At 37.7% G+C, this 22,824-nt stretch overlaps 2 protein-coding genes across 2 annotated transcripts in view; one reads left to right on the top strand and one right to left on the bottom strand.

Annotated features, from left to right (window-relative positions):
- FILIP1L (filamin A interacting protein 1 like) overlaps positions 1-1,291 on the bottom strand; it is a 108,900-nt gene extending 107,609 nt beyond the window's left edge. Inside the window, exons 1-2 of the mRNA XM_044919590.1 lie at positions 1,049-1,291; positions 154-327 (exon numbers count right to left, since the gene is read on the bottom strand). Of these exons, the coding sequence (XP_044775525.1) occupies positions 154-327; positions 1,049-1,291 (417 nt within the window). The remainder of the gene's footprint in view (positions 1-153; positions 328-1,048) is intronic.
- CMSS1 (cms1 ribosomal small subunit homolog) overlaps positions 1-22,824 on the top strand; it is a 373,731-nt gene that overhangs the window by 114,927 nt on the left and 235,980 nt on the right. The window lies entirely within an intron of this gene.

The following is a 22,824-nucleotide window of genomic DNA, read 5'->3' on the forward strand; positions in this document are numbered from 1 at the left end:
TCTACCTTGGGTAGATTTTAAATGTGTGAGAACATAAAACTGTAAATTAAAAAAAAAAAAAGTTCTATGTCATGCTCACCTTCCAGGCCTAGTGCTTGGCTGGCTCGTGAACTTTTCCACCTTCCAGGTGCACACCCCTGATGTGATACATACCTCATTCATTGGTTTTTCATAGATGTCCTCCTGCCAAGGGGCAGATTTTGCTTGAAAAGCATCTCGCTGGAGAGCCTCTAACACCTTTTTTGGAGTGACAAACCCATACTGAGCTTCCAGCAAAGCCAAGTCCATTTTTTCAGCTTTTAAAATGCCTATGACTTCATCTCGAGCCTGTAGGAACAAAAGCCATTTCAGAAAGCTTGCTTTATCTACAGCAGTCTCTGAAACTGATTTCTTGAGAGTTGAGTGGTTTTTTTCTTCTATTTCAAATATAAACAAATCCTATTTCTTTATAGCACCTTTTACAAAAGGCAGTAAAATTATGTCCCTTCATCCTTCTTAAAATCTAATTACACATTTATTAATGTTTTAAATGTTATCACTATACAACATTGGGGGGACCCCACATTTTTAATTGTTTGACAAGTAGATAACATGATACCCTTAAATGGATTGACATTTGAATTTTGGGGGGTAGGAAATAAGACTCTTCTATATGTATAGTAGCTGTTTTTAGGTTTTTATATAGGTTAATAATGCTAAGGCAAGTCTAGGAGCCAATTTACATGGGGTATAAAAGTGCTTCGTATTATTTAAGCCAATCTAGAAGTCATTGTTACTCATACATGCCTGGGCATTGAAAGCTCATGAGCAGCCTGGGCAGAGGATGTGATCTTTCACATGGTGCATGCCAATTGCATATCATAATGACAGCCCTTTCAGATATGATTAATTGCCCTTTCAGTTGGCAGAAGGGAATTCTGTATATGTGTACTTTCTTTGATGTACATACAGGTATGAACCATAGATAATCTATTTCCATGGCAGCATACACACCAAATTCACAAGAAGCCTTCTCTTTGAACATGGGGATAATTCTAACCCAGCTGACCTGCAGTTCTCCTTCCAGAATGCTCAGAAGAAATAATAGGTCATCTCTTGAGAGGTCTTCTCCATGGTGACTGATACCACCGTGTGACTTAGGACAGGGAACAATTGCATCTGACTCACTGGTGGGGTCTTTGTCTTGCTGTCTCTGCTTCATGTCCGCAGGCCCTTGGAAACCATGGTCTTTACTATGTCTTGGAAATTGCTTTTGGGCTGAGCCCTCTGTGTCACTGCTTCTGGAACGCATTCTTTAAAGCCTGGAAAGAAGGAAAACAATTTGTACCTCTTAATGGAAGTGGAGTTTTAATAAGGGCACCTATTACTGCTTTAACAGGTCTGCACTCTTGCCGTATTTGCTGCAGCCAAAGACTCGATCTTTCTGAAGTCTACAGCAGAGAACACCCCTAGTAGATTCATAAATCACAGTTTTATTTACACTTATGTTTTTAAAATCAGCATTTTAAAAAAAGGTGTTCTGCTTTGATTAAGGTCACTTATATCCATGGGTAAACAGACTATATTTGAACTTCATCCACCAAGTATTTCATGTCAGGGATCCAGGTCATACCTCCGACCACAGCCTAAGTGTTTACTTGAGTTAAGATGTACTTAACATAATTGTAAAAGGGTAAATTTGCCAATTGTTCTAACTTTCTGCAGATTCACATTATAGTATTTCCTTTGGAAGTTTAAAAAAATTTTTAGAAATTTCTTAGTTTTTGGTGCTTTAAAATAGAAGCATCAGAATTACTGCTAGAAAATACCTTGGGTTACTTAGTTTTGACAACAAAGTCTAACATTAAAGGAATGAAGGCTTGGTCCCTGGCTGTATCCCTGATATTCTGCTAAAATTCCAGATCTATCCTTGGACACGTCAAGGATTTATAGTTAGGACACTCATCTCCAAAATAGGGACAATTCTGCTATAGTAGTTGGCCATTATGGAAACAATTAAAATAAATTCATATTCGAGGTATACATTAGCTCACATCTGATTATATAATTATCCAAATTAATTTATAACGGTAAGAAAAATTGTCCCACTTTTGAGATTTTTAATGAAATGACAAGTATCAATTGAGTTTATAGTCTACTTCAATGATGTACAGATTATTAATTTTACTTCTAAAATCTTGAAACTTTTATCATCTTAGTGCCTTGCTTTTAGGTTATAATAATATTTCTTTTTTCCCCATACATTCTATAATAATATTTCTTTTAAAAAATAATATTTCTGGGGCACTTGGCTGGCTCAGTCAGTGGAATATGTGACTCTTGATCTTGGGGTTGTGAGTTCAAGCCCCACATTGGGTATAGAGATTACTTAAAAATAAATATATATATATATTTATTATTTTATTATATATATATTATTTTATTATTATATAGTATTTCTTTAAAGATCTGTAAAACTAAAGCATACAGAAAAGTGTGGGAAATATAATGAATCACTACATGCTACCACACAAATTCGTAAAATCTTAATTTCCTATATACATTAGAAAATAATTTTTTTTAAAGATTTTATTTATTTATTTGAGACAGAGAGAATGAGAGACAGAGAGCATGAGAGGGAGGAGGGTCAGAGGGAGAAGCAGACTCCCTGCCGAGCAGGGAGCCCGATGCGGGACTCGATCCCGGGACTCCAGGATCATGACCCGAGCCGAAGGCAGTCGCTTAACCAACTGAGCCACCCAGGCGCCCAGAAAATAATTTTTTAATGTAAAGTATTATAGATACAGGTGAAGCTCCATATTTATCTCTTCCTTAACCTATTCTCTACGCTTCCCACCCCAAAAGTAACCATCTTGAATTTGGTATGTATATTCCCATACATGTTTTATACTTTTTTTGAATGTGTGTATATATATTACTAAACAATATATAGTATTGCTCTGCATATTTTCAAACCTTATGTAAATAGCACATTGAATGTATATTGCTGAAACATGCTTTTTCATTCTGTATTTTCTAGATAGATTCTTCCTTATTCCGTTTTACTATCAATGGATGTTTAAATAGTTTACATTTTTCTTCAGTATTAGAAGAAATGCTGCAAGGAACATCACATTTTTTTCCTGGGTACATGCATTTCTCTGGGAATATTCTTTAGGACATAGGAGTGGGATTTTAGGGCTGCGGAGTATGTGTTCTCTCAACATTACTAGGGATTATTGCTCCTCTAAGTAGAATATCAATTGACAGCAGAGTATTAGAGTTCTCATTGCTCCATATCTTCATCAACACTTCTATTATTGAATTTATAGTTTTTCCCATTTTGATAAATGAAATGGTATCTGTCTTTTCAATTTGCATCCTATAATTTTTAGTGAGATGGGCATCCTTTTTTGTGTTGAAAGGCCATTTGGGTTTCTTCATAAATTGCTTGTTCATGATCTTTGCTCATTTTTCTTTTGTATTGGTTGTCTCTTACAGATTTGTAGAAATTCATTACATATTGTATACAATTACCATTTTGTTGATTATATGTTTTGCTATTGTCTTTTCTGGTGTGTAGCTTGTATTTTCACTTTATTTATTGTATTTTATGGTATAGAATTTTAAATTTTAATTTAGTCAAATTTATCACTTTTTAAATTAGTTTTTCTTTTCTTATAATTTGCATTAGAAACCAAAACTTAATCAGTGGCAGTGTAAAAGAGTGTGAAGACCATGGACTCTGGGACCATACTGCCTAAGTCAAATCTGTACTCCATTATTTATTGGCTGTAAAACTTTGGGCAAGTTACTTAATACCTTTTTTCTCATCTGTAAAATGGGTGTGATAGTAGTAGAATATTTGTAACCTAAAGTTGCTGTGAGGATTACATGTCAACACATGTCAAGTGTTTGCAACATGCCTGGTATAAAAGTAGCACTCTAAATAAACATTGTCTTTTATTAATACTATTATTAACTTTATTTTTATTCCCAAAAATTGTACAGCGAGTCTATACTACGTTTATAGTTAGGGAAAAAATTAGCAAGTATATTTGATTACCTCTTTCATCTAATAAGATGTGAGGTATGAATAGAGAAGGAAAAAAAAAAAAGGATTGAAAGAATAGCTTTGTGTCTTTGCTGAGTACTCTGTTTAAGAAGTGATTCTCACTAGGGGCACCTGGGTGGCTCAGTCAGTTAGGCATCCAACTCTTGATTTCGACTCAGGCCGAGAGGGTAGTGGGATCAAGGCCCATGTCAGGCTCCATGCTTAGTGGGGAATCTGTTTGAGGATTCACTCTCTCCCTCACCCACGGCCCCTCCCCCAACTCAAGTGTTCACTTTCTCTCTCAGATAAATAAATCTTTAAAGAGAGAAAGAGAGAGAAGTGATTCTCAACAGCCCCAGTTTGCTGGTACCACTTGAGAGCCCTGAGTGTCAGAATAGTTTAGAAACCTTGAGAACTTCTGAGCCAGCCAGCTAGGCTTTGTTCATCCCTCCACCCATACTTCAACAAGCATTTATTGAAAGTCCACTATGTGTCATGTACTAAGTTGGTTATTTATGTTGTGGCTTCCTTACTTCCCTTAATACAAATGATACACTTTTACTCGAAAGGTTTATAGAAATAGTTCCTAAAACTGGGGTTATGAGAAGTGCACTGAAGTAGACAGAAGTCAAATGAAAAGAATTCAATCACAAATCAGCTGTGGGACTTAGTTAAAACATTGACCCTCTGTGAGCCCAGTGTCCCTAGTTGTGAAGTGAGGGAGATAGGGAGGTGATCTCTTTGACCCCTTTCCCCTATGGTATATAATAATTCTTGCCAGTGTGCCTTTCTTCTAGCATAGGCTATCAATAGTATATTTAGATGAGATGGATTTGTGGATCTTCATCTTATAGAAATCCACAGAACTCTAAATGCTTCATGTGGATATGCAGTAAACCAGGTCTGATGATTTCCACCAAGAAAGAGATTATAGTTAAAAGACAATTCTTAAGGAAATAATCCCAGTAATAATTTTCAGCTGAGAATTGTTTTTTTAAGTTTGCACAGCTAATAACTGGCAGAACTGGGATTTGAATCCAGGCAACCTGGCTCCAGAACCTGTACTCTAAAAATCATGCCATAATGCCATTAGGCTGTACTGCCAAAGACAAACAGTTACAGACACCTTGTCTGGAATGAATATAGACACCCTATCTGAAACATACTTATAAACATGCTTGCTAAGTAATTACAGTACAGAAAAACAATGATCTGTGATAGTAGTTATCACAGATTCTTCCCTAGATAGCTGAGGAAGAATTCATTTATTTGAGAAAAGCAAAGCATAGAGAAGTATACTTTTTGTGTAGGGATGGAAGGTTGAGGATCTGTGGGAGATATGACTGTGGAAAACCCCATTATATGTATATTTATGTATATATAAATAATGTTTATATACTAACATATTAATATACACTATATACCTTATGAAAACATGTATATGATATATGATATGAAAACATTCAAAAGTGAAAATGAAAAATATTAATTAAAAATAATATATCTAGTTATTTTTTCCTACCCCATTGGATTGTCTTGAACATTCCAGGAAGAGGCTTGCTCTGACCTGTAGGAATAATGGCAGGTTATTAACGTAGACTAGATATATTTAAAACTGATAACTATTGTGCTAGCTTCAACAGCACATATACTAAAAAAATTGATAAAACAGATAAATATTAAGTGCCACTTTATTTATAGATATATTCACACATGAAGGACAGGACCACCCATGTCTTCTGTCCAATATTATTAATCTCCATTTAGGTCTTCCATGGGGTATCTGACCTGATGCTTCATACATAATGGTTATTCAACAAGGTGACTGGTTTCTTCTTCTACTTTGTGGCCTACCCCAAAACTTAGGTAGTGGCTAAACAATAACAGTTCAAAATTCTGTGGTTCATTCTGCAGCTTACGTCATCTTGCAGCTCAACTGGGCCTAGATGGTCTAAGATGGGCTTATTCACATTTCTGTCAGCTAGTTGGGCCAGTAGACCTCAGCTGGATCATCTTATCTCTGCTCCGCATGGGCTCTCAACCTCTCAAGGCTAGACAAGGCTTCCCCACATGGTGGTCTCAGGGCAGCATTCCAAGAGTACGAGAGCTGAAATTTTAAGGCCTCATTTTTATTGTCAAGAGAACATCACAAGGCCAACCCCAATTCAAGAAGTGGAGTCAGAGATTTCATCTCTTGATGGTTGGAGCTGCAAGGTCACATTGCAGAGGAATAGAAAGAGTTGGGAAGAGTTAACTACAGCCATTCTTTTAAAAACTGTAGGTCTACAACACTTACAGATTCAGATTTTTGTGAAAATTGAATAAATGTCCAGTTTTTTGTTTCATTGTTGTTGTTTTTAAGTAGGCTCCACACCCAGCATGGAGCCCAACACAGGACTTGAACTCACAACCCTGAGATCAAGACCTGAGCTGAGATCAAGAGTCAGACACTTAACCCCCTGAGCTACTGAGGTGCTCCTAAATGTCTAGTTTAAAAGGGGTAAAATATATCTGGTTCTTTAGTCCTTTAGGTTCTTGGATGCATAAGGTTTTGTGGGGAGGTTTTAATGATTTATGTGATGTATTCCTGTGCTTTCTCTTACCTACATATTCGTATGTGGAAAAATAGCCCTTTTCTTTAAAATTTTATTTGAGAGAGAAAGCGAGCATGAGCGGGGCGGGGGGAGGGGGGTAGAGGGAGAAAGACAAGCAGACTCCCCGCTGAGCAGGGACCCCCCCCCCCAGGGCTTAATCCCAGGACCCTGAGATCGTGCCCTGAGCCAAAGTCAGACACTTAACCTACTGAGCCACCCAGGTGCCCCACCAGTAGCCTATCGATAAGAATCAACTTGTAATCTGCTGCTAATCAACAAGGATTCCTCTGGATTAATTTTATCCAAGATGTGCCTTCCAGAATTCCAAGATAATATAAGCTTCTATTTAGGAGAGTAGTTTAATAAGCATTTCTCATAAGTACCTTTGAGTTAAAGTCAGGCTGAGCTGCTGCAGAAAACTTGAATGAAACTCTGTATACATCCCAGCTTCCCTTGCCTCACTTTTAAGGTGAAATCTTCCAGGAAACCACAAGTGCTTTGGCAATGATGATATTTATAAGTGATAGAAAGGAATGACCTAAAATATTTTGATACTTCATTTATTCTTTTTTAAAGTGATTAGAGTTTTTCGAAGACTGCTAATCCCTTTGGGGGCTGGGGTTGGTGGCATCAACATTCTTAATGGCATGCACATTGGATTTGTGAACAGATCCATCGTGTGCAGACTTCTTGGTCTACTGAGGTGTTATATGTCTCCGCATGTTTACAATGGTGGAGTTTCCTTGCCCTTGTGCCAACAACCACAAAATGATCAGTAATGAGAAGTAATTAAGTATGGAGAGGAAGAAAACAAAGACATGAATTTCATGATACTTCATGCTTTGTATTATCAGTGACTTCATTGTTTCTCTTGGCAAATTTTTAATGCATCTGTGCTTGGCCCAGGGGTGTGTACTGAGGAAAAGAAAAGTTTTGTAATAACAACCATGGTTTGGGATTTTCGGGTTACCCCCCCCCAAAAAAAAGGATTGGAAAGTTGCTTTTGTTTATACCAAATAATGATGCCTTGCTCTTTTCATACAGTGCTAGCAGTAACATAACGTCTGATGGTTTTGGAAAGAGAAATCCTGCTTAGTTGTCAGTTTAACATAGCCCAATGCATTATCTGTGACTATAATAGCCATAGAATGGCAGCCCTCAGGAGTCTAAGAGAGTGATAGATGGGAATTCAGGAAACCTGGCTTCTGATCTCAGCTCTGCTTTTAATTAGCCAGGCTCTGGGTTGTCATTATAAAATGATGATATTGGGCTAGGTTGGCCCTAAGAGGTCATTTAGGATGGAACAAGGACCAGGGGTTCTTTCCTTTGACTTCTATTGTGTTCCTCATCCCCTAACAGATTCCCTGACAGCAGGATTCAGGCTTGAGACTAGATGATCTCTGAGGTCCTGGGGCTTCCTACTTTAGAATTTTGTGATTCTCTGTTGTCTTGTATCTATGGATACAAATATAGTTCACTTGGCCCTGAGAAGCAGATTCTGTTTTGTTTTCCTATGTGGTGACCTCGGTCAGTTTTTCTTGGGTTTAAGCTGGTTGAAATCATAGTGGATCTTTGGTAAGGATGTGTCCATGCAGGAGAAGGACAAGTAAAGAATTTGCAGCTATTTACTTAAGGAAACAGCCAAATGTAAATAGTGGCCTATTCAGCCTCCAATACACACAAACTTCTAGCCAACTCCTTATTATAAAAGTTAAATTTTCTTAATCATTCTTTACTAATTTTATATATCAAAAATTGCTTATTATACATAATTGGGTGCTGTTTAGACATAATTTAGTCTCCATGTACCTGTTTATTTTCCTGTTTGAATGTTGGAGAAGAGGATATTTTACTTGTATAAAGGAACCTGAAAAAGCCTCAATAAAAGAAATTGGTTTTGGTCTTGATCACTTACTGTGATACTGAATTAGCTGATCAAAACTCCAACCTAAGGAGGAAAATAATAGTAATAGCAGTAGCTTACATGTATTCAGTACTTACCAAATATAGGCCTGTTCTAAATGCTTTCCTTTGATTAACTCATTTAGTCTTCACAAAACTGTTATTCATCTTCATTTTGCAGAGGAGAAGACTGAGGCTTATAGCTGTTAAGTAATTTGCTGAAGCTCATACTGCTAGAAAGTAGCACATCCTAACTTGGGCAGATTGGATCCAAAGTGTCCAGCAAATTACTATACTCTGTCTATTTAGGATCTTATAAGAAGACATACATAGTAAAAGAAAAACCCTAGTTCAACATCAAGTTATTCACAAACATTTATGAACTACCTACTATACAGGTATTGCGCTAGGTAATTTGTTCTAGCTTATTTTTATACCTGGGTGTGGCATAGGCATAGCATAATAGAAGGAATATGGGTTTGTGGAATTACATAGATCTGGGCTTAAATCACAGCTCCAATATGTTAGCTCTATGGCCTTAGACCACACGTGGTTACTAAACCTCCCTGAGCCTTCAAATATAAAATGGAAGTAATGGTACCTGGTATAAGAGATTTATTATTCATGCTTTGCGAGCAAAGGCCCCCTGTTTATGTCTGTATCCCTAGTGCCCAACAGATTGGGACATCAGCAGGGATTAACTGAATGATTGAATCATGCAATCCTCAGCAGAGCTGGTTGGATCTGAGTAGGAACTTCTTCATTGTAAAGATGATTCATCTGGCTAGAAAGTTAGAAAAACAGTATCAGGTGTACCTCGTTTTATTGCACTTCATTTATTGTGCTTCACAGATAACTGCACTTTTTACAAGTTGAAGGTTTGTGGCACCTCTGTCGAGAAGGTCTAGTGGCACCATTTTCCAATAGCATTTACTCCCTTTATGTCTCATGGTCACATTTTGGTAATTTTTGCAATGTTTCAGGCCTTTTCATTACTATTATATTATTATGGTGATCTGTGGTCAGTGATCGTTGATGTTAGTATTGTAATTATTTGGGGGCAGCACTAACCACACCCATTTAAGATTATTAACTCAGTCAGTGTATGTTGCGTGTGCTGTGACTTTTCTCTGTCTCCTTGTCCTCAGGTCTCCCTATTCTCTGAGGCACAATATTGAAATTAATCCAATTAGTAACCCTATAATGGCCTAAGTGTTCAAGTGAAAGGAAGTGTTGCATGTATCTCTGTAGAATGATTGAGCTTAGTGAGGAAGGCATGTTGCAAGCTGAAAGGCTGAAAACTAGACCACTGTGCCAAACAGTCAAGTTGTGAATACAAAAGAAAAGTTCCAGAAGGAAATTTAAAGTGCCACTCCAGTGAACACATGAATTGATAAGAAAGCCAAACAGCCATATTGCTGATATGGAGAAAGTTTTAGTGGTCTAGTTAGAAGATCACGCCAGCCACAACCTTCCCGTGAGTCAAAACCTAACCCAGAACAAGGCCCTAAGAGTTGCTTCTTATGGAGATAAAATCTACTGGTGAAGATGCTGTGAAGATTGATGAAATGACAACAAAGGATTTAGAATATTTCATAAACTTAGTTGATAAAGCAGTGGCAGGGTTTGAGAGGATTGACTCCAATTTTGAAAGAAATTCTGTGGATAAAATGCTGTCAAACAACATCACTTGCTAGAGAGAAATCCTTCATAAAAGGAAAAGTCCATTGATGTGGCAAACTTCATTGTTGTCTTATTTTAAGAAATTGCCACAGTAATCCCAGCCTTCAGAAACCACCATTCTGGTCAGTCAGCAGCCATCAACATTGAGGCAAGACTTTCCACCAGCAAAAATATTATAACTCGCTGAAAGCTCAGATGATGGTTAGCCTTTTTTAGCAATAAATAAAATATTTTTTAATTAAGGTATATGCATTGTTTTTTTAGACAGTGCTACTACACAATAGACGTAAACCTAATTTTATATAAACTAGAACACCAAAAAATTTATTTGACTCCCTTTATTGCAATATTCCCTTTATTGGGGTGGTCTGGAACTGAACCTGCAGTATCTCTGAGGTATGCCTGTACTGAGAAACTAGTAAGAAGTAGCTTATATGTATAGGCCTCTTATCACAGGCTAAGTGCTGTTTTAACGGCTTTGTATTATCTTATTTAATCTTAAAGAGTTTTAACCTAAAGTAAATGCTGTTAAGAAAAGGCTTGGTAAGGGGGCCTGGGTGGCTCAGTCATTAAGCATCTGCCTTCGGCTCAGGTCATGATCCCAGAGTCCTGGGATTGAACCCCACGTCTGGCTCCCTGCTCAGTGGGAAGCCTGTTTCTCCCTCTCCTGCTCCCCTCTGCTTGTGTTTGCTGTGTCTCTCTCTGTCAAATAAATAAATAAAATCTTTAAAAAAAAAAAAAAGAAAGAAAAGGCTTGGTAGAGGTAAATTAAGGGTGGAGACTCTCATAGATATCAAAGACATGACTATCAGTATCAAGGTAGTGCTGGTGCCTATACAAAATTCAGAGAGTGTGTGTGTATGTGCACACACTGTGTGGAGAAGTGACTCTAGATCCTCAAGACTTACCAGAAATCTCCAGTTAATGTCACTGAATTTTGAAAATGTTTGATCATATATACCCTGACCTTAGGCCTCCTTACCCCCACCTCCCCACATACACACATAAAACGAACTGAGGATCTGCTATATGCCTTCTTTTTATTTGACAGCACATTTAACAATCATTAGTTCTGATTTTGTGTATGTGACATTTTCTATAAGCAGTGTCATTTAAATTCAGTTCAGTAGGAAATTTGGGGGGAGAATTATTCTAATGACAAGATGGCTACATAATGCAGAACAAATCTGTGCTAATTGTTGCATGCTCATCTCCAAGGGACAGAGCTGGCAGTGATCCAAGGCCTAAAATTTGAATGTGTTTAACATCCCATACTTTGCTGAATTTAGGGAATATGCTGTCTGCTAGCTTTACATTTCCACTTGGATTTTCCCATCTTTCTACATGGAACTATTCAGCTATAACTTAGTTCCCTCCAAGGAGAATGGAAAGAGATGTAGTAAGATTATGGGGTTCTCAGCAGAGCTGGTTGAGCCCTTAATATTAACTGCCTCATGGTAAATGTGATTCATCTATGAAAATACTGGCTATAAATAGATGTTAATAGTGCACGGTTGCAAAAACAGCCAGGTTGTGCTAGCATGGCCACATTAGGGAAAAAAATCTTGTTGAGTATTTTATTTGGTTTCTCTTAAAATAAAAAATAAAAATTTCTTTCCTTTTATTGCCCTAGCCACCCACATTTGAAGACACTAAATTCAGCCAACTGCAGTAAAGCTATCTGATGGCTAAAAAAAGACACATTGAAAACCAGATAACCTAATTTAGCATTGGCCCCTTTATTTTTTTTTCTTCTATTTTCAGTAAAAATCATTGAAACATTTCCTTAATGGTATTTTTTCTTGTAGAGAGAGCATGGTCAAGACTTCAGAGAGGGGAATGGAAGTTGGGGGGGGGTGGTGATTCAGGCCCATATTCCCAGCAATTCTGTGTCCTCATAGAAAGTCAAAATCAAAGAAAGAAAATAATCAAATAGAAGGTTTAGAAGGCAGTGTAGTAGTCATCTCATCCATCCCCCACAGTACCCAGCAATCAGTGTTTTCTGTTATCACCTGCTCAGTTGTTATGCGGCTCTAAGTGTCAGAAAGTACTTCCTTTGTGAGCTGAAATCCAATTCCCAGGAACTTCATGCATTTATCCTGCTTCTACCTCCAGAGCTAAATCAAACAAGGCTATTCCTTGTGCCACACCATTAGTCCTTCAGTGGGAAGGGCTCTATTTTTTCCAAATGAAACATTCTCAGCTTCTTCAATGACTTCTCACACCAAGTTATCTAGTCTCTGTCACCCAACACATGGTCTCACACACACATTTTGATTATACCCCATTATACCTACTCTTCATTAGGCCAGGTTGTTTCTTAAAGAAATACATGGAGTAGTTGGGCATAATTTCCCAGATATTAAACACAACTAAAGCAGTGAATTGGTGAGTGTATATATTTAGGGAAGATCTCAGTAGTTCTTCTGATGTTGGGTTTCAATTTGAATTTTAAGTGTAGATCAGAAATTTGATAGTAGACATTTAATAAAGACTTATTCCAGTTTAGCTTATCAGGTGAGTGCTTAAAGTAATACTTTCATGATTACATTGCTTGATACATCAGTAGATAGGTAATTGTCCTGTTTTGCAGTATAAGGAATATGAGATTCAGAAAGCTTAAATAACTTTGGCTAATAAACCTTGGGCCAAAGATGATGAAAACTTAGGTGTTCTGACACCTCTTTCTGTCCAGGCTCATGCTAGATTAATCAAAGCTCACACTTTTTGTTGTTGTTGTAAGCGTGTTCTTTGGTTGCTTGTTCACTAAGTGCTGTAGTCAGAGAAGCTCCTACACTGTAGATGCAGAATAAACAGCCTGCAAATGAGGTCTAATAGAGCAGACTTACATCATGGCTTTTCTTAGCTGTGTGTTCTGAAGAAAGGACAAAAAGAAATATAAAAATCTCAGAGTATAAATAGTTGATTTATCCAAATTTTCCATTACAAATCAGTGGCTCTTTAAAGATTCTTTTCTCATTTAAGGTTGACACAGGGCTGGGAATGTTTTCCAGATCTTTGTAGAATAGAACAGAAAAAGAAAATTATTTAAATATAGTCCACATTAGCTTTAAATACATTTCTAAATGCCACACTCACAGTACTAGGTCAGAGCTCTTGAAAATCATGATTCTTTTAACAGTTTTCAAACTACATCACTTTTCATATTTTTTCCAACTCTGCTCTCTGGTTTTTCTTAGAAGCACAGTGATATTGAGCCAGTCATTTAACCTTTCTATTCTCTTTGAATTTTTGTCCCTTTGGCTCTTGGAACCAGTTTTGTCAGATCCCTTTATTCTGCAGCTGAGGCCCAGGGAGGTTAACTGATGTGTCCATGGTCATGCCTAGAGCCCGCACCAGAATCCTGATCTTGCCTGTAGCTCTGTTGATGTTTCCGCAGCAACAGTGCATTTTTGAAAACCAACTCCTATTTCTTCCAGCTCTCGGAAGGTATGAATCCTAAAAGATATATATGCATCTTTGAGAGTACCCAGAGTCTCCCACAAATTTTATTTTTCTCAACCTCTTCTTTACCCACTAGGTGACTATAGGCCTGAGAATGCCTTTAGGCCTTCTCTTGGCTAGACCAACCCAGCATAATAAAGAGCTCAGAGGTGGACAAGAGGTTCAGAAATCAAGAGTTCACATCTACAGATTTTAACATGACTTTCTCCTTTCTATTCTTTTTTATAAGGACCTGTGACTAGAATAGAGAGATTGTGCTAGAGAAAATGTTCCAACTGGTAAAGTCCCTGGGCTGTACTCAACCTTGTAGTGATTTTACTTCCCCTTTCCCAGCATTTCCCTGTGCTCAGTTTATCTTCCTGTAATTGAGAGAAAGTTTAACTCCTTGCCTCCCAGGCATATAAGTGTAGTCTGACACATTTATAATTTCTCTTTCTAGAGGTAAAGAAGGAAACTGACTTTTGTAAAACTCCAGTTCTCTGCCAAATGATATGATTCATACTTTCTATTCTTTATCTCTTTTTAAAAATTCAGACACATGGAGTTAGTATTATTCTCATTGTTTTACAGATTACAAAAACTGAAATTTTGAGAAGCTCACAGCTTAGTGTGGTAAAAATATAGGTTCAAGATTAAATACAAAATACCAATAAATAGTATAAATCATGTCCAGTGGACAAAGTGTTTTGGGAGCATTTGAGAGGAAATGACTACTCTGCCAAAGGGATTCAGTGAAAGCACCTCAGAGGGAAGTTGGGCCTTGGAGGATAAGAGTGTCCAAGTCATATGTACAGATTGAAGTTAGATGAAAAACACAGTATGTGGTGAATATCAAATCATCCTTATGGCTGAAGCCAAGGAGCCATGACACTCTTTCAGAATAAGCTTTATAAGGAGGTGTTCTTTGGTGAAAGGTGAGGATAGAAAGGTGAACCATGGACACATGTAAGGCTGTTTACCACAAGGCTGTTCATAATAATGAAGATGAAACAACCAAATATCCAACAAATAATAGAGAATAATTAAATAAATCCATGGGATATACAGTACTGGCCATTTAGGCTGCCAGCAAAATTCAAGTTTTCAAAGAGTATTTAATAATATGGGGAAATATTTTCAATGTATAATGATAAGGTAAAAAAATTTTTTTGGAAGAAGAAACTAATTTATTCGGTCACACTGCTTTCACATTTTGGAACCTTTTTTCAGAAGAGAGACACGGATGAGTGAGACTAACCTTGAAAGTCATTAACAAGGCAATAGAAGGTTACCTTAATAGTAGTTGATGTGATTATCCCTGGGGTATGAAAAAAGAAGACCAAGGAAATTTGAATGTGGACTATGTATTAGATGATGTTAAGAGATGGTGTTAAGAAGTTATTGTAAATTTTATTACATGTGTTGATGGCATTGTGTTTATATGAGAGAATGTCTTTTTTATTTTTCCAGATACCTAATGAAGTATCTGAGTGTGAAATGACATGATATCCTGGGCTTTACTTTTAAGTACTCCAGGAAAAATAAAAGCAGGGGGTAAGGTAAAGTAAATATGACAAGGTATAATTGTTGATTATAGATTGTTGAAGATGGGGGATGGGTGCATGGGCTTTATTATATATTTCTTCCTACTTTTTGTATAGTTGGAAATGTTCATAATAAAAGATTTAAAAAGAAAGCACCAGGGACACATAGTATTGGATGCATAAACATTTTAAGAAATGGTCCTTTTTAGAAAGAAAAAAAAAAAGAGTGCAAGGTGGAGAAAGAAAGAAGACATCAAGGATTGTGTGTCAGGCAGAAACAGAGAAGCCGAAAAGCTATATCCCAGGAGCCAAGCAAAAATTATTTCAAAGAGGAGAAAGTTGCTGTGACCTCATTTTAATAGCATTGACACTGGTCAGAACAGTTTTGGAACTCCACTTTTGTAGTTTTTTATTTTGGAATATCCCTCAGCCATGGCAAATTCTGGTCCATTAAAACTGAATTTGAAAGGGGCGCCTGGGTGGCTCAGTTGGTTAGGCGACTGCCTTCGGCTCAGGTCATGATCCCGGAGTCCCGGGATCGAGTCCCGCATCAGGCTCCCTGCTCAGCAGGGAGTCTGCTTCTCCCTCTGACCCTCCTCCCTCTCATGCTCTCTGTCTCTCATTCTCTCTCTCGCAAATAAATAAAATCTTAAAAAAAAAAAAAAAAATTTTTAAAAAACTGAATTTGACTTCTGACAATGGGGAAAAGTTTTTGAAACCAAATCTAGTGAATCAAGTTAGAGTTTGGGTCACCTAATAACTGTTTTTGGTCAAAGAACCAATTGTGACCTTAAAATAATGGGGTTGGCTTTTGTATGTGGCCTTTGAAAGGGTTTTGAAGGCATTTCCAGACTATGTCAGCCATGACACTCTTTCAGAATAAGCTTTATAAAGGAAAACCTTTGACAAAATGACATGATTGAATTTATAACTTAGGACTTTTGTTTTGTTTTTAGTATTCCATCTACTCTAGTTACATATCAAATCTTTGGTGTTCTAGAGCTTCTGGTTGTGTTTTAGAATCCCAATATAAGCAAAGAAGTAGGAAATAGGATGGTGTATGGCAGGAGAAGGAGCAGTCTTTGGGGCCAGCCAGGCTGAGTTAAAGCACTGCCTCCATTACCACATGCTGTCCAGTTCGATGCAAGTTATTTCATTTCTTTAGGACTCTGTCTTGCAGCGTTGTTGGGAAGATTCAAGATCGTGTGTGTGAAGTACTATGCCCAGTGCCTGGCATATGACAGGAATGTAAAACTCACCTGGTGGAGATATAATGATACAATTTTATCTCTTGGTTCATTAGACATGCCTTCCCTCTTGTGATGAGAAAAGAAATAACTAATGGATTTTAGCATCATGAGGAGAGTATATTACTCAGCCTTACCTTGCCGAACAGGGGTAGTTCTTTTAGTCTGTGCTAAACTGGTATTCTCAGAGAGTGAGTAATTTTGTGCCTTGCCAAGATGGAGAGTGGCAAGCTGAAGAAATTGGATTTGGCCAGGAACTGGTGCCTGTTATTTAGCAGAGAGGCCACAGGGAATTACGATCCTGGCAGTTTGGAGGGGCTTAACATAAAGTGTCTGGCTTCTTGGTCCTAACTGGCCATAATTGTTCCACACAAGATGATGAAGAGCACTGATTCAAAAAGGTATGCTTACCCATGTTCTCATTAGCATGCCTCTTCCACCCACCATGACTTTTAAAATCGTTTCTTAACACAGCATTACATAGCAGCAACACAAAACTTACTATCTTGCTGGCCAGGCACTGTGCTAAGGCACTTTATACTCATTATTCCCTTTTTTGCAAGCACTACCAGGCATATACTATTAATCTGTGCTTTATGGGAGAGTTTAAAGAGGTTAAGTCAGTCCGCTTCAGACCACAGAACTGGTGACACAGTAGGAATTCCAGTTGGCTTCAGAGCCCACCCAGTCTTTGTAAGCCTACATTCTATTGCCTGAATTCTTTCTCATTTGCAATAATGCTCTGTTTAAAGATGGGAGACACATCTCCTCAGCATTCATGGTACAGTTTTGACTACATCAGCAAAATCGAAAAGGTCAGTGCTCTTTCACCAAAGACCTGCATCATGACACGGTGATAGGAGAGGAGAACATAGCACAGGGAGAAAGGAAAAATGTGTGGACTTGGTCTGATATGAGGGCACAGTGTGAATTAAGGTCATGTTCCTTTGCTGCTTTCCATTACTCAACTTATTCTAGGTGGTAGGAAAGAAGTTGTTAATGAGGCTGGAGGTCTGCTTAAGTCAAGAAGCATGAAGGAGCATCAGAAAGCATCAAGAAAACCACATGCAGCCATACTTGCCCTGGGTAGTATGGCTTTTGCTAGACCCTGTAAGTTTGGGTCAAACTGCTTTCAGGATTCTCCAAACTGACATCAGGGCTGTCCTCATGTCTTCTGACAAAAGGGTCAACCAAGCCCTTTCTGAAGCCTCTCGGCCCATTATCTGTATGAAAGAGTGCTTTTAGGTGCTCTTTATTTAGTACAGAGCCCCCTTTCCAGCTCTGTTGAATAGATCTGGACTTCAGATGCTCCAGAGTCCATGGGACTGGGATAGATTGAGCTTGGGGATTTTACCCACCATGTGTGGTTCCATATAGCCCTTTGTTAGAAAGTGCCCAAGGCAGCCAAGAGTGCGTGTTGACCAAGGAGGTTGGCTGCTGCTAGGAGTTATAAGTAAATAAATGGATGTCAGAAGCTTACAACTGAGGGGGAGAAACAAAGCTTCATTACCCTCCCTTGAGCATGTTGCTTTGGATGTTTTGGTAATGATTGTGAAGCATTTACACACAGACTAAACTAAGCTCTTTGTGTTCTTTGCAAGGTGGAGAGCTTGCCAAGTCAATTTCAGCATGCAAAGCCCAGACAATTATTCTTTTGGCATTTAGGGGCCACCCCGGTTTTCTCTGGAGTTGGGGGCGGGCAGCCTGTTGACGCAGGAAGGCTTTATAAGGAAAGAGAAGGCAACTTTATCCCACACTTTTTAGAAAAGAACCCCTTCCCCTCTATATCAGGGTTCTTATGTCCCTACCTTCTATGCCATGCTAAACCTCTGTCACAGAGCCAACAGAAGAAACCCCTAGGCTCAGAAGTGCCACACACACTTCAGTGCCCACAGTGTGACTCATTCGTAGCTGTTTTCATTTCTTCTGCTTAGCACCTCACCATGAAATTGTGTATTTCTTTTATAAGTGTGTGATAGTTGTATTTCGAATGATAACCTTAGAAAGATAAAGTTCTTGAGATTATGGTCTTGGTTCATTATATATTATATGCTTTGCAGTAATGGTTCTTAACCTGTAAACCTGGAACCCCTGGGAGCTTTCAGAATTGTCAAAGGGTTCTTCCAATCTGTATTCCAAAAGCATTTGTATTAATGTGTTCCCACAATAGCTATGGATACTATTGTGATTGATGGCATACAAGTCATTTAAATATTTTCTGAATTTGTTGTAGGCTTTCTTGGTTATATCTTTTTTCAGTCTGTCAGTAGGAAAAGCTACAAGTACTGTGAATGGGGAATTAGGAAACTTTTTGTTGGAAAAGGAATTCTCATCCTGGAAAGGATGGATAAACAGTGTTCAAAGGTCTTTGTTATAGCAGCTAAATGTGAGGCTCCTGGTTTTTTGTTATTGAGCCTTTCAGTGCTATGATTTCCCTGATCCACATGGTTTCGTGTCTGGATCAGAACTCCCTGTTAGTTGCAGTTGCAGCTGAGGAGTGGGCTGAAGGCATTTGGCCTTACAGACTGTAGATCTTAAAAATTAAAGGGTGCATTTTTTTTTAATTAGTGTCATAAGAGACTTCATGTATCCACCCTACTCTCTTTAGTACAAGTTACCAATAATTACTTTCAGGTGAGAAACAATTATAGTTTGCCTTCGTGGTGGCTAGATGCTGAGGCCTGCATCCAGAGTATTTTTTTTTTTTTAACCTTCAGTAGAGACTGCTGCTTCCAGCACATTGGCTGTAGTTTTTAAATAGAAGTTTGCTGGCTCTATGATATAAAGCACCAAATTGCCAAGTGCAGGCATTTTCTACATCAGAGGAGTACGGCACATTCGTTGCACAGGTGCTAGCACTTGCCTGTCTTCTGCGATGAGTGCTTTATTATTGTTGTTTTCTTCTCCCTTGCCTGTCAACATTTCCCTTTTTTAAATAAAAAAAATTTAAGTAATATGTCATATGTGTGAAGCAGTGAAAATAGGGAAGCAAGCATAAAGAATAAAAAAGTTTATCCTTGATCCAACCATGCTGAGATTTCTACTTTTCATCTTTTTCTATAGCTTCTTGTAGGTTTTCTTCTTTTCTGTGTGTCTTTTATAATGTGCATGCTGTTTTGGGAACATTATCCATCGTCATTATTCTTCCATGCCACAATTTCTAATAGCTGCATAGTACTTCATTGTATGATGGTGCTGTTATTCATGTAATCATTCTCCTATTACTGAATATTTAATCATCATCTTCTAGGTCCTTCCTTCCCTTCTCCCCTCACTTTCACTTTAGAGCCCAATGGATGTAGAAGGGATCCAGAACTAACAAGGAACTTTGACCACTTACCTCGACTTTTACTGGCTGGAATCCCTGAGAACTGTCCTTGGCTCAGAAAAATATCTGTTGGTTGTTTTAAAGTCATGATTTTGGCCTCTGCAGGATTTAATCACAGTTCATAATTGCTATTCTATCTCCTCTCTAAATTCTTTCCCCTTTACCAAATTAAAAATATGAAAAATATGTTCGAACACTTTTTAAAAGGTAAAAATTTTCACAGTATATGTAAATCAAGCCATCATGCTGTATGCCTTAAACTTATATAGTCATGTATGTCAATTATTTCTCAATAACACTGGGAAAAAAAGAAAGTAAAAAAATATAAATACAGAAATCCTAAGAGGGGTGGCTCAGTCAGTTAAGCATCCAACTCTCAATTTTGGCTCAGGTCATGATCTCAGGGTCATGAGATCAAGCCCTGAGTTGGGCTCCACACTCAGCCAGGAATCTGCTCGAGATTCTCTCTCTCATCCTCTCCCTCTGCCCATCCCCCTGCCACCCCGCCTCTCTCTCTGAAAGAAATAAATCTTTAAAAAAGAAAAAGAAATCATAAGAGACTGTAAGAGTAGACCATTGTACCATCTCTTCAAGCCCTGAAAGTTGAGAATTTGGAAATGAAATTGAAATTGGAATATGTATCCAAGGAATTCATCTTTAACAGTTTAAGGACATTTATTTTCACAAATGTTTTTCTCTTCATGGAAGAGACTGCTATTACATTTACAGATTACTTCATTGTGTAGACTTTAATTCAAAAGGTGAGAATCGGACTTGGGGAATATATTTCAGACAAAAGTAAAAGCAAAGCTGTATAGACTGGTGGTGGTAAGAAAAGAAATATTTTTTCCTTTTAAGGCAACAGCATTCTGTTTCCAGTCTCTAGAGTGACTATGTAATCATGTTAATATTCTTTTGTTATCAAGAGACAGTATTTTGTCTGTAAAACATGGCTACCAAGCAATGTACAAAAAGTTAAATTGTTACATGGCTTAGGATGTGCAGAGAAGGACCAAATTGGCCTAGAAAACTGTCTCAGAATCATAAAACATCTTCAGAGTTGGAAGAGCATGGAAATGGGTTTGCCTGGCTCTTCCCAGCAGGTACTGGGGAGGGGCATCTTCTCTGTACAACCTCCCTGACAAGCACACATCTGCTCTATGAGTGCTCATTTTTCTTAACTGTATGGTCTTAACTTGGCCAGTTCTTTCAAGATGTGTCCCGAATTCTTTTGCCATTTTATTTCCCAGGATGCTGTTATGAGGTAAATGCCATCTGATAATATAAATTATGGTGAGTAAATTTCAAAGACTTGGGAGGAACATTTCCTAAATATGAAGCAAGGAACCCCCCCCCCCCCCCCCGCCACCTGCCTCCACCAAACTGAGTAAATGACCAGAGTGATTTATCATTAAGGGTACAACTAAACAAAATTTTCCTATTGTAAGCTCCTGGTTCTACAACTGCTAAGGCTAGGCCTATGAAGAAACCTTAAGCTGTTTCCCCAAACTCTATTTTGATGTATTAGTACTACTCTGTTTGTTTTTAATAAGATAACTTTAAATAAGACCTTCCATAATTGGTTACTGGCTTCTTGCTTAGTTATTTAAATATCCTTTAGATTTTTATCCTTCAATTTTTTCTAAATGCTTAGTTGTATAGCACAGTTTGGTTCTTCATTTGGGGAAGCCAGGAATCCATGACTTTATATTTTTACCTCTAATACTACCTTAAATAAGCCACTTCATTCTCAGTGCCTTTAATCCGTTGAAAGAAGGAAAAATAAACAATAGCAACCTTGGGCTCTTTCTGGGAGCACTAACATAGCTATATGTTTTACTAAAAGGTACAAAGAAGTACATGGTGCTTAAGTTAGTATTTCCTAATCAAAAGGTATAATAACACATTTAAAAGATGATTAGAGTTACACAATACATTTGTAGTGGTTCTTTAAGCCATTCTATAGCTAAAGTATAATTTTTACTTTTTAATTCTTCTGAGTTCTGAGAATCAGAGTGAGACTGATTTCATCTGTAGAAATAATTGCTTCCTTTGGTATTGCTAATCTCACTGTCCAAACCAATCACAGTGATTACCAATGACATACTTAGCAGCTGGGTGTACGCCATACACCCACATCTTGGGAAGAGAGGGAGGTGTCATGCTGACTTCTGTTGTTGTTGTTGTTGTTTTAATTTATAAATGTTCTTGAATGTGTCACTAAAACTAAATATTATCTGGAATAACTTTTTATTCCATAATCAAAGGTATGTCTCTACCTTTGACTTACATATTTTTATTACCTACTTTGGAAGATTGGGGTTAAGGTCATTTTAAGGTATTAGTCATTGAGTCATTAGGTTAGAGAATGAAAGTCAGTGAAGTTTACAAAGCACTATAAGCCAACAAAGAGGCACCTACTATAATTGCAGATAAGACTTTTTCTACTTTTACTTCCTTATCTATATCTTCTATTGCTGATTACCCTGGTTTCCCTGTTTCATAATGTACATCAGAAATAGACTATATTATTGGAAAGGAAGAAAACAGTATCAGAGTTCTTACTAAATTTTAGAAGCTTTAACATCATCTTACTGAATGCTCATGACAACTCTTTGATGGACATCTGATTATTCTCATGTTTACAAATGGGAGAACTAGAACTCAAAAAAATTAAGTAACTTGCCCAAGGTCACACAGTTAAGTGGCTGAGCCATGGTTTACCTGTCTTGTTCTTGGGACTTTTTGACTTCTCTTTATTACCTCCTGTTTTCACTAGTCTCCCCTGGTACCTTCCCTTGCCTTTCAGCTATAAAATGCTATTCATCACATAGTATAATTAAAGCTGAAAAATTTACAGTTCCCAGCAGGAAATAGCCCATGGCTGTATGAATATCCCTATCCAACATGATCCCTGATATCCACCTCTCCAGACAGAAAGAGGGCTGGAAGCAACCCACATAATTCTCTTTATATGTATTGAATTCATTCGCAAAAAGCTACTTAGTAAATTCTTTTTTGTTGTTGTTTTTTATTTTATTATTTTTCC

The sequence above is a fragment of the Neomonachus schauinslandi genome, chromosome 1, assembly GCF_002201575.2.
Source record: "Neomonachus schauinslandi chromosome 1, ASM220157v2, whole genome shotgun sequence".
Classification (NCBI taxonomy): domain Eukaryota; kingdom Metazoa; phylum Chordata; class Mammalia; order Carnivora; family Phocidae; genus Neomonachus; species Neomonachus schauinslandi.